Source organism: Photinus pyralis, unplaced genomic scaffold, assembly GCF_008802855.1.
Source record: "Photinus pyralis isolate 1611_PpyrPB1 unplaced genomic scaffold, Ppyr1.3 Ppyr1.4_LG7, whole genome shotgun sequence".
Taxonomy (NCBI): domain Eukaryota; kingdom Metazoa; phylum Arthropoda; class Insecta; order Coleoptera; family Lampyridae; genus Photinus; species Photinus pyralis.
The window spans coordinates 2,672,440-2,685,420 of NW_022170738.1; the positions used below are offsets into that span (position 1 = coordinate 2,672,440).

At 33.9% G+C, this 12,981-nt stretch overlaps 1 protein-coding gene across 3 annotated transcripts; it reads left to right on the forward strand.

The window, feature by feature from the left end:
• The first annotated feature begins 64 nt into the window (after positions 1-64).
• LOC116176374 lies at positions 65-12,972 on the forward strand. 3 transcript variants are annotated; one of them, XM_031494897.1, is made up of 4 exons: positions 65-188; positions 6,192-6,436; positions 9,336-10,692; positions 12,348-12,972. In XM_031494897.1, exons 1-4 carry the CDS (start codon positions 179-181, stop codon positions 12,584-12,586), a joined length of 1,851 nt encoding a protein of 616 aa, XP_031350757.1. In that variant the 5' UTR covers positions 65-178; the 3' UTR covers positions 12,587-12,972. The 3 variants fall into 3 exon arrangements, with proteins under 3 accessions (XP_031350757.1, XP_031350759.1, XP_031350758.1); XM_031494899.1 differs by lacking the exon at positions 65-188 and adding an exon at positions 6,048-6,074; XM_031494898.1 differs by lacking the exon at positions 65-188 and adding an exon at positions 6,085-6,109.
• The last annotated feature ends 9 nt before the right edge of the window (positions 12,973-12,981 follow it).

Sequence of the window (12,981 nt, forward strand, 5' to 3'; positions counted from 1 at the left end):
ACCTAAATAATACCAGTTATGTTAAAACTCTACACTCCTTAATTCGTTATTAAATTTACAGTAAATAGAAACAAGTAGGTTATTGTAGTTAAATAAAAGGAAAGTTGTTGAGTGTCACAATTTTACAAGTTGATGGTAGGTGTGAATAGCACACAGAAGTGTCAATAGATTTCTGCTTATGGAACTAGGTACGCAAATTTGATATAATTCTATTTATAGGACATCTTTTCTATTTGGTTCTACTTGTATAAAATTTAGATGAAGTATATAATGCAAATGCCATTAAAATTTATAATCTGAATCTATTTGCATAACATTCTGTTAGTCTTGTCTAGTACTTGGTGCATCTGATTGAAAATTTGCAGCGACACATATTACAACTTTTATATATAACTTCCGGACTAACTCAGCAAAAAAAACGCCTTCTAAAACAGTTGCAAAGATAACCAAAACAGGGGAGGGCGTCCAATCAAAAGTGATCTAAATTATGTTATGTAATTCAAACTAAAACAGTGGAAATTTGTGTGACATGATCATATTTACAGATTAAGTTTAGGTTTAGTAAATATAAACACAATTCTTATAGGAATGAGTAATCACCACAAAATGTGCAGGTAAGTAGGTAAAAAAAATTATGTTGTAGAGAGGGCCAAACCAAAATATATGCCGAGATGTATGATGCATGCGTTCGTTCCATTCCTTCCCAAAAACCCTTAATAGGGAGTGCGAAAACATTCCAGATCTGAAATTTGGTACTGGAGTTTGTTACTTATTCATACCAGCTTTTCAAAAAAAAGATGGCCGCACATGCGCAAATCGAATGGCGTTTAACAATTTTCTCAAACTCGGTTTGGTTGTGTAATCGGAATTTTTTCTCATCCCCATTGAGGCTTCTTGGGACGGAATTTCGAGTTATACTCTGTTGATATACAGTGTGTCCTATTTTGGTTGAGACATATCTTAGCTATTTTTAAATATAGAGACGAGGATAGAGACTTGTAGGGTGGAATTCATAGACATTACTTAAGTTAGACTTACACTTTACTAAGTGCACACTTAGTTTAGTTTAAGTGGAACTTATATTTACTGCTAGTATCTGTCCAAATTTCGCGCGTTACTATAGCAATAATGTCATGCGTCACCTTAACTATATCTTTGAATACCACTAAGTACGCGCTAAGTATGAGTGAAGTGTAAGTGTAACTTAAGTAATATCTATGAATTCCACCCGTAGTTTTCGCAACTCTGTGCAACTTTTTTGTGAAACTTTGAATAGATACCACAATCAGAATCACTCTAGCTATGTTTGAAAACGAATTCGGGATGTTATCATATCTTACTTAATGGCATAATAAAAAAAACTTGAACCAAAGTTTGTATTTTTTAAATGTAACGTAATTTTTTGCATTCCTTTCCCTTATTACATGACAAATTTATTTTTCTATATAATTATACAGGCTGTTTCAAATTTCGTACAGAGATCTCGTTTATTAGCATAGATAGAGACTTGGTTAATGGGCAAAAATGATCCTGAGTTATGCCTAAGTAAATAAAATCAAAAAACAAAATTTATCCCCTTTAAACATTTCTAAATATGACGTACATACAGAGGGATGTCATGGCGGTATCTACTATTAACTTAAATTTTACTGAAATATTGATTAATTTATTATTATTAAAATAGATAAATACGTTCCGAACTTTACTTAAATTGAATCATTTCGAATAAGCATAACATGTGCACGTCTATACAGGGTGGCGAGAAAGTAGTGAAAATTAAATTTCTAAGTAAAGGAACAAGGCTTTCCTACTGAAATGGTTCGATATATTGATTTGCAGTCGAGTGCAGTTTGGAGGACTTTAAAGAGACATTGTTACGTTAGATAAATTCGCCTCTTTATGCTGATGAAAGCATTGATGTTGCCAGTGTGCAATATATGATGTTGCTAATGTGCTATAAAAGAAGAGATCTCGAATGAACTAAAAACGACCTCAAAAGCCGTTGATGTTATGGATGCAATATCCGACTTGATTGAAAAACAATATTTTATTTATTTTATTATTATTTATATTATATTATTATTTACAACTTTTTTAGCACCGTCAGAAAGTTAAGAAAAATTTACCAAGCTTTTGTTAAAATTATTTGTTGATATCTTTGAAAATAAAGGAACTCCAACGTATTCTCGAAAATGACATTTTTCGTTTTTTTGGCCATAATTTGCTATTTGTAGACCTACAAGACTTTTTGAAAGGGAAAATTAATCACCATACAATTTTGCATAAATTTGCCCCAAACGGCTTTCTATCTCTTACGGTTTCCGAGTCCCCATAATGAAAAAAACTCACCTTGTAATTTTTTAATAAATACGTTTGTAGTAGCAACACTTTTTATTTTTTAATCAGAATAGGGGGCCCCGTGAGTAATTTTAGTTTTATGAAAGGAGGTGCCATGGAAATAAGTTTGAGAACCATTGTGTTATATCAATACCAACTTTTGTTTTTCATATGGAAGCTATTTTAAAGTTTTAGGTCGTCTAATAGAGAAAAAAAACCTGATTTCAAAACTGTATGTTTATAAAAAAAATCAAACATGAGTTCAAAATTCGAGTGACATTTTAGTAAATGTTTAGGAATATGCATAAACAATCCAATTTCTTTAATAGAAACCCGAATTTAACTATAATAATGGGGAGTTATTCAAAAATATTTTAGAAACATGGCGACTGTAATTTTATACAATTTTGCTCTAAGACTTTTTTCGGTATCTTTTAAGCAATTATATTGATGCTACACTCTGTAACAAGGAAGTTTGTAAAAAAACTGGGTGGTAGAGTAGGGATAAAAACAACAAGTTAAAAAGTAATCGTAAACGATTTACATAAAGCGCATTTCCACTTGCATTCATTTCCCATTTGTAAGATGCAACTTCTGTTAAAATCGTAAAAATCCGGCCACAAATATGAAAGATAGCGTTGCACATGGGCAATCCATTGTTGACGTGCTACTTCAATTTCAGTTTATGAGAAGAATTTCATTTCAATGCTTTTCTAAATAAGAAAGTTGGAACTGCGCATGCGCAAACCTAAATTTTAAAACTNAAATTCTTCCATAAATAAAAAAGTTGGCACTGCGCATGCGCAAAACCAAATTTTGAAATTGGCGTTTGATTTTCCTTTATTCCAAGTGCCTATGTATCAAATTTCATTCAAATACTTTTATAAGTAAAAAAGTTTGCAATTCGGTTTATAAATGGTCGAGATGCGAAAAGGGCACTGTGAATTTTGAATCGATTCGATTCAACTTTTGGCATTGCGTATTATATGGCTAAAGCTATGCCCATATTGAATTTCATGCAATTCAGTTCATAACTAACGGAGATGTAAAAGCGATCGAACATTTCTAAACAAAGTTATCGTTCACACGGACAGATAGATGGACAGACAGACAAAGGAACAGACGGACAGACCAACAGGCAGACGACAGATAGCAATGCAAAATTATAAACGATCTCTAGGATCGTTAATAAACGGCAAAAGTGTAAAATTATGAAACATGTAAAAAACGGTTTTTTATTTTTTTTTACAATAACTTTTTTTGTAAGCGGTACAGAAAAAATTCCTTCCTTGGTACAAGACTCGACACCATAACGAACCAAATATCGAAAAAAGTAGAACAATAGCTCTTAAGATAAAGAACTAGTAGCGTCGCAAAACGAGCGGACGGACGGACAAAGTGGCCACAATAGCGCATTTTTTTTTTTATTCTTGTGGAAATGCGCTAAAAAATAAGCTGAAGGTGTAAATGTTTCATTTGGGAACTACGCCATTAAAATTCTTAAAATTTTGCGTTTCCTAAATTTACTCTCGGTAACCATAACACAGAGGAGGACGAAATCAACAGATTTGGAAGCGTTTTTGGATGTGTCCTTTCTGATTTTGAAAACATTTTCTCAAAATTTCTATCTCTATCTCTGAAAATAGTCTTTCAATCGCATTACTTACTTTTGTAGTGCATTTTCCAACGAAGTTCGTTCTTTTTGAATTCGGAAGCTTATAGGTCTAGCAGTTGAGCCAAAAAAAATCTTGGCGAGTAATTTGCGCATACGCAGGCTGCGTAATATCAGCTTTATTTTTTTTATTAATGTATTTAGTTGAAATTTTAACCAGAGATACTTCTAGTAAAGGCAAACATATCGCATATAGTCAAAATCAGATGTGCGCATGAGCAGACTGCCCAATGCCAACTTTCTTATTTATGAAGATATTTCTTTGAAATTTAAACCAAAGATGCTTTTAGTAAAAGCAAACGTATCGCATATTCTAAACATCAGATTAATGTGCGCATGTGCAGGATACGCAATATTAACTGTCTTATTTATCGAGATATCTTTTTGACATTTTAATCACAGATGCTTCTGTTAAAGCCAAACATATCTCATATTGTAAACATGCATGTGCAATGCGCATTGTGCCAACTTCCTTACTTATAGATATTTCTTCTTTTTCTATAGATGCTTCTAGTAAAGGCAAAAACATATCGCATATTGCAAAAATAAGGTACGCATTGCGTAATGCCAACTTTCTTTTTAACATAGATGCCTTTTTTAAAGGTTTTTCTCTGAATTTTCATAAACTAATTTGGAATTAAGACTGCATGTGCTAAATTTAATAATAAAATAAAATCAGAATATTTGTCGCGTCTCCGTTTTAAGAGTGCATCATCTTGAGGTGGGGAGGTGAGACTTTTTTGATATTTTAATCAAGTAGTCTTTGTTAATTTAGTAGACAATTTAATAATTGAGAACTGTTTAGTCGATTATGGGTATCATAATTAAGAAAAAGAGTAACAACGCTTTTTAATTATCAACATTTAATCTTGCCCCAATTCAATTGAAAAAAAGTAGGTACTCTTGTGACAGTAACCGCCATTTTTATTTTATGTTTACATAAATATCTCTTTACATAATAAAGTTCGATATCTGCCAAAGACACAGAAAAAACCTCCAGATTCAATTGTTGGTCACTGAGGCAATTCGTGTTGGCGCCTTTGGAATGAAATCTGTGAATTAATTCCAATTTTGGACACTCGCCCTCTGTTTTCCTTAGTTCAAGGCCTACTAGGATATATATTACCTATGATCCAATCAAATGGTAATAAAATCGGGCCACACATTTTTAAGATGGAAGGTTGATTTTATATAGCAGGAAGTATAGACATGATTCAAAAGAGGAACTTCAGCATTGTCTATTTAAAAAAAGTATGCACATGGAGGTACAAACACAAATAATTTTTGATATTTTTAGTCAAAGTGTTGGTACTGTAGTGTAGATGAATGAATGAATTTCTTCTGGTACTGATAAGGTCATAGCTACCGAGATAGCTACTAACATTTTAAAATAAATATATAGATGGAATACATGAATGGTGTAACTGATATTTCACCGTCATTGAAAGTGTAAATGTTTCTATAATATTGAAGGCCAATTGCTCGGTGTAATATTATACTAGATATTGAATTAAAAGAAGCTCGGTATATTGGTGGTAACGATTCAATTAATGCCAATGGCTCACGCCAACCTTGTAACTGATGTGAGAAATTTATATCAATTAAAAGTACATTAATCTTATGTACAGAGATTCAATATGCGAATGATTTCGTAAACTTTTTTTTTTCAAATTACACATACATTGCACAGCTGACAGTATGTATATTTTGTTAGTAGTTCAAATTATACCCGATTGGAAAGTTTGTCTGAAGGCGTCATTTCTTAATCTCGGCCTTTTTTGTATGGTAATATTATTTAAAACAGCATGTCGATAAAAAGAAATTATGAATATCTGTATCACGGTTTCTACTTTCACTATTTCAATCATCCATTATTAATACCTTGACCTTAGAATTTTTATGTGAAATTTGAATCATTTGGTAAGTTTATTGTTAGCAGAAACGATTTTGTCACTTTTTATGACAGATGGGTAAGCGTCATAGAGGTTTAATAGCCAAGACTTATATTCCACTATGTCACCGACTTTGTATATGCGTCACAAGTAGATTATATTGTGTTTTTATGGTAAAGTAGAAATATCGCATAAACAATGCTTCAAGGTTTCAACATTTGCATATCTCTGACAATTAAAATTCCTTATTTCTCTTACATTCGGGATCATTACACGCGTAATTGTTTTAGGTGATGGAAGCCCAAGATTGGGTAAAGTTCGCAAGTGTCATAAAACAAAATCCGATAACTTAGAAGTACCGATAACTTCCAGTGAAAGCGGTTTCGATACCGAACTAGACGCCCTGGACTCGTCCCTCTCGCTTTCTGTAAACGATTCGAAGGAAGTTTGCGATTTACAAACGAAAGTTATGCGTTTGGAAGAACTTCTCATGCAGCATGGCATTCCAATTCCTTCCCCTATTAATTGTTCATTGGTAAGTGTCGATGAAGTTTAGATGTTTTCCTCAAAACACTTTCGACTGTGGTGGATTATATTTTTAAGTTTCTGTTTGAATGGTTGCACTTGAGCTTTGTTTTTTTAAAATTTATTGATGACTTGTACGTTCTTTTATTGTGCTTGGAGAAGCTAGAGAATTTAGCATGGTGTATTACTCTTGTGATAAAAGTGATCATACTTTAAAGATTATTGTGATTGAATCAGTATTATTTTATTCTGTGCTCTAAGTGCTATCATTCTATTAGCTTCTCCATAATTTTTTGTTTGTAAATGTCTTGCACGAAATAAATATTTTTTCTATACTTTAATTTTTTATTTGGTTCTTATGGAGAAGTTAATTAACTACTTCACATGTGCATGGTGTAAAAAGTATCATTATTTCAACATCACTCTTTGCTCTATTCGTCGTTCATCTTTTTTTTAGGAAGGTAGGTGCCTGATTTTTTTATTTTTTTTTAACTTCACCCATGTGTACAGGGTTATTCCGTATATTTAGACAGTGTATTATAAGAGATAGAAAAAAAAACTTTAGTTACAAAAATTGTCGGGATTATCATAAATCGCCAGAAAATGTAACGCAAAAAAAAACAAATGAATATCGCAAAGTTAGTAAAATATGCAAATCTGGCAAGCCCCGTATATTTTCAAAAAATGGAATATCTTTTCTTTCTAATTTCAAAAATATATAATAATATGTTGACATTTGCTTTAATCATGTAAGTCAATTCTAGATTTAGATGGGTTAATTTTCAAGTAATTATAAGCGTTCAATCAACTTCTCCAATTGACTTTGAAGAAGGCGAGATAGCAGTATATAACTTTACATTATCGGCAAACATTAAGATGTTTGATGAAAGAGAACACAATTTTGTAATCAATCCTGTCACACGCTATCAGTGTAGATGACATCAACTCGATCATGGCAGTCTAAAGTAGGTACATTATTGTTTGTGCAATTTTATTTGGGTTTGCTTATCATTCATTAAAAAAATACAAATTTGCTCACGGAATTAAATTCCGTGGGTCGACCTCTTCGAGAATGTTATTGATTTTGAGCATAAATTTTTTTATTTTCAAAATCGCAAAAACGATCGACTCGTGCTCGTTGAAAGTGAATATTGAGAGACGGTTGACTACTGAAATCAGGAACAAACCAGGCTTCAGGTTTCTCGAAATTTAATAGTTTAAATTTTGTTTATTCACTGGACTGATTTACCAATGTTCCGCAATATGGAAATGTGAATTTTACCTTTAAAATAAAACCGTTAGCAAAAACGCGAATTAATCGCCTCGTATAAACGAGAGTTGCACAAATTGGGTTAAAGCATTGACTTTATACACTAGTTAAAGTAATAAACTTGTTTTTTTTTTTCGTAATCAACCACTCTAGATATAAACGCAATGAACGTTACGCACCCAGGACTACAATGCTTTTGTGGTAACAATTTAGTTTAGTTCGGCGAAGAATCATTCTCTTCCACCCAATTTTTGCTTATGTACTCGCCGAGCCCGAATACCAAAATGATTTCAACGCAAAACCGCGTCAACACGGCGTTTTGACTCTTATCTGCTTGTACACTTGTTACTTATCTGAAAATATAAAATCGACACATAGGCTGACTGCCCGAAAATTTAGCGCAAATAATTTACACGCTCTCAAACCGTCCCAAAAAAGCAAAAGAAAAGCCCAGATTTCGTCATGAGGCTACATACATGAAAAGGAAATGTAGATTTGAATAAAAGTGAACAAAACACAAAAATAATGATCTAAAATGGAGAATTTTTTAAAGCGTTTGTTTGACATTGAGGTAAATGGAAAGTTACTGCATGCCTGGATGACAAGACGTGGAACAGAAAATGTATAATTATGCAAACATCTTGAGTGAATATTATTTTGCAATAAATTAGATAAAAAAGTAACGCTGATACGTTTTCTTCTTGTACTAAAGGATACAAGCTGAAATCTTTCCAAAAGCCATTGCTGTCGTAACTTAAGTATTTGAGGAGGCGACATTGTACAGGTTCCAGATCATCTTCATATTTTTTGAAAGACGTGTACCATATTACAGCACTGTACTAAATAATATAAATATGTTTTACTTGTCGCACTTTCTCGTTTGATAACATGTATTGTACAACATACAGGAACCTAACAATTTTCTTACATTAAAAAAAAGATGAAGTAAACACAAGTAAAATAGATTTCCTCCCTAAGGTGAGTAACTAGCGCATTTTCCATGTTTACCTTTACTAGTAAGTTGGCATTGCGCACATTAATCGTCAAGATTTCTCTTGGCTCAGGTGCCTGAGCTATAAGCTACCGAATAAAAGAAAAACTAAACTCTAGGAGTAGTCCCGGCCTCGGACGGACAGGAAAAGTGACTGCAATAGTGCACCCAACTTCGTTGGAAAATACGAATGTCAGTATGTACTGATAATCAGATGTTTAGAAAAAATCCTAATCTGATTTTCTAGTTTAGTCTAACCCATTATCATTTTGCAATTGAAAAAGATTGTGTACTACGCAGGTTTAGCGAGGCTCATTTAGCTGTTGTCCGGCAAACCCAAAGATACAAGTGCATTGTATGGCTCGAGCTGAGAGATTGTTGTTCTCTCTTCAACCTGCAATGCTTGTCTCTCACACACAAAAAACTATCTGTAAAATCTTGAATTTGATACCAATATATTTTCAATTCGCCTCTTTCTGGCCACCCAGAAAATATAATATCGTTAAATATAATTTAAATTTTTAAAATAGAGGTATAATTGAAATCATCTTGACTGTTGCCATTTCACTCTTGTACACCCTGCCCTAATTTACTGTAAATTTTATCATAATTATGAATCAGAGTAGATAATACTTCAAAATGTTTCAGGAAAATTCGACAGTCATTGAACTGAAAGTAAAGCAGTTAACAAAAAGGTGCACAGAATTACAAGATTTGATCATTTCCGTTCAGAAGGATTTGAGTAAAATGTTAACGCAAAGTCCAGGATCGTGTGCGTGCGAATGTACTACGTTCGCAAAAGTCCTTAATAATAGACTGACGGCTGTTATTTTCGAAAAAGATAATTACGTCGATTATATTAATGACTTGGTGAAAAATGCAAGAGGTGGAGAAGCGAGTAAAACGATAGATAACAACTTGCAAGATGAAATTCAAAAGTACATCAAGGAGAATGAAGACTTAGTGAACAAATGTTCCGAATTGGAAAGGTGTGTGGAGGAACTTCGTAACGAATACGAACGATGCGAGGATTATTGGTCGTCGAAATTGGAGGAGGAGCGGCTCATGTTTGAGCAAGAGCAGAAGCAAAGTAGTGACAAGTTAACAGAGCTTATTGGAAAAATGGCTGAGTACGAAGCACAGTTTGCCGTCCAAGACGAACGTGACTATCGTCTACCGCCAATAGAAGAGACCTATAGTCTAGAAAAACAATTTACAGACTTAGAACAGGAGTTTGATGAATATAAGGAGCATGCTGAATTTCAAATTGCAGAGAAAGTAAACGAAATTGCCGATTTGAAGGAAAAGCTTATTGAATTAAAGCAGAGAAATACGTTGGAAATGGGGGTGCAAGTGTCAAGCGCCGAATGTCAGGGTGAAAATTGTATAGAAAACAAAATGAGCAACTTGTCAAACTGCATGATCGAGTCAACAAACATATTTTCGGCGGATACGATGCCTTTTGGTTGGAGTAGTGCTAAACCAGAATCCGAACCAAACTCCATCGACTATTCGCCGTCTCAGACTCACTTGATACAGCGTGATTATGTCAATCCTGCATTTCTATGGAATAAGAATAGACAATCTAATTCACCTGCTTCTTTCACCACCGAAAACGTCGAATCTAATAACGCCACTAATCAAGTATGGCATAATTCTCCTCAAACCTTTTCTATAGTTAGTTTACCGTCTACCTCAGCTGAATCAGCATCTACAGTAACGGATAATAACTCTATTCCAAGTAGGCCTAAAAGAAGCCGGAAACATAATAAGAACGGCAAAGTTCAAAGACTGATTAATAAGGACGATAACAAAAATATGTTTCCTGCCAGTGTACCTAATTCGTCTTTAAGATGGAAACGAAATAATGCGGAAGAAATGGTGACGCTCCCTATCGCGGCGCTGCATAATTTAAATTGCCGGCTTCATCATCTGGAGCAGCGACGACGACACTTGCAAGTTGTGTTAAGGCAACAGCATTATCATGCCGAGCAAATGCTTCAAAGTAAGTAATATTTTTCTTGTTTAATAAGATACTTTGAGCACTACCAAAAGTATCAACATAGATAGAAAAAAAATGGACCTAGGCGTCAGGAACCCAATTTTAAAGAGAAAATCACTGTCACAAACCGAATTCAGCGATCTCCAATCGTTTGGCCGCTAGGGGGCGTTTCTCAAATTTCTCAAAACCAAATGCGTTGTATAAAAACAGTGTATTGCAATGGATTCTACATTCTACTGCTCTAGATTTTGGCATTAATAATAAGAAAGGAATGGGGCATTAAGGAAATCGACTAAATTCGAGAAATTCGGCCAAACGATTAGAGATAGCCGAGTTCTGTTTGCGCCAGTGAATTTCTGTGTAAAATTGGGCTCCAGACACCTACACTTTATTCCGTATAACTTCCGTTGCACGTCATCATTTTCTGTGACGTAATTACTATGCAATAATGCCAAATCTAGTTTTGAGCGATTTAGGTTATGTCACTTGTCAACAAGACAGTGCATTCTTTGTGTGAACAAACCACACCTTAAATAAAATAAACATAATTTTTATTATTCATTTCATTAATTGGTACATACAATATACTTTAATAACTTATGAACTGTACAAATGTAGCATCTCTTTTACAGAGAAAGTAATAAATATAAAATTTTACAGGTTATGTGATGTGATGGATGATATTCCAATTAATCGGAATCATCGGAACTGCTTTCGTGTTCAAAGTTTATAATAATAGTAGCAACGTTTTCAAGATCTAATTGCTTTTCTCTTTCGTACCACTCGTGTATTACAGTTTCCGTATCCTTAACTGAATTGCGCCACGTTTCGGAAGTTATCGATTGTAGTGATTCTTATCACATGTTTATGCAATTTTCAATGCTTCGTCCATCTCTACCAATGTGTCGATTGTAGTAATTTTTCGCTATGCCCCAAATATGTTCGATAGGATTAAAAACGCGATGATAGGGTGGTAATCGTAAAACGACGTAACCGTATTGCTCGGCTAAGTGGTCAATGTCTTATGCGGTACATTTTAGCTGATTTATTCCTAAAAGTATCAACAAGATTTATATAACATCAAATAATTTGCGAACGTACTTACTGTGCAACCTTTTCAACAGTTCGGCTTTAAAATCATTTTCGGGGAACTGCACATTATGATCACCTAACCACACTTTAATGTTGTCTGTTTTCCCGTTATCGAACACAATTACTGACGGGTTATCTAAATTCTTCAGTAATTTCTCTTCAAACCAATGCACAGCGAAAGACGTAGAAAATAATCAAAATCAAATCAAACGAAAAGTAAACCAAAAGCAACCTGTCAAATTTACAAATTTAAACGCGACAACATAGCGAAATGCTACCAATTGTTGCGGCTAAAATAAACTACATGCTTAATGTGTTGCCTAATAAACGAAAGTAAGTTTACGTTGGTACGTCGTTTTCTTCAGGTAATGACGTGCAACGGAAGATATACTGAATAGACCGTAGGTCCATTTTTTCCTATCTCTAAAAAATAAAGGGTGTTTTCATAAGAAAGTGTCCAATTTGGACCACCTGTTAACCAACAATGTGAGTTCTGCTGACTGTATTTAATTATTGCAATTTTAAAGACAAGAGGTCCAGTTTGAAAATTCTGACTTATGTTTCAGATTGTTGGCAGCAGTATCGGGGAGAAAAGGCAGAGCTTCAGTATATGTTAAAATCCAGTCAGGAGAAACTCGAATACCAAATGAGGGTATGCAACGACCAGTTGGAAAGGCTAACTAAGACCGACATTCTCGTTAAGGATCTGTACGTCGAAAACTCGTACCTCGTCGCTAACGTGCAGAGACTGGAATCACAGTGTCATATGCTAACCCAATACAATTCCGCTAGTAGTTCCGTTTAAAGTAGGCGTTACGCCTTCGTTGTTATTTTTGTTTTAAGATTTTTACGGCGTTGATGTTATGCGATATTAAATGATAAGCATAGTGCTCAGTATCTCACTTTTACCACACTGGTGTGAATCCTTTTTGCTACTGTGGACGTTGTGGTTCTATACTGTTTTTTCACCATAAACTAACAAACCTTAGATTCGTAAGAATAAAGATGCTTGTGCTGTGATATGTTAAACTATACAATTACACTAACTACTTAAGGGTTCACATGAAATTCTACTCTCGAATTGCTTCTCTCGTTTTTTTCTGAGCACTTTGCACTATTCTCAACCAATATACCTACCTACCTTAATTTGTTAGCACTCTACATTACTAACATATCACTTATTTCACTCCAAAGAATTAA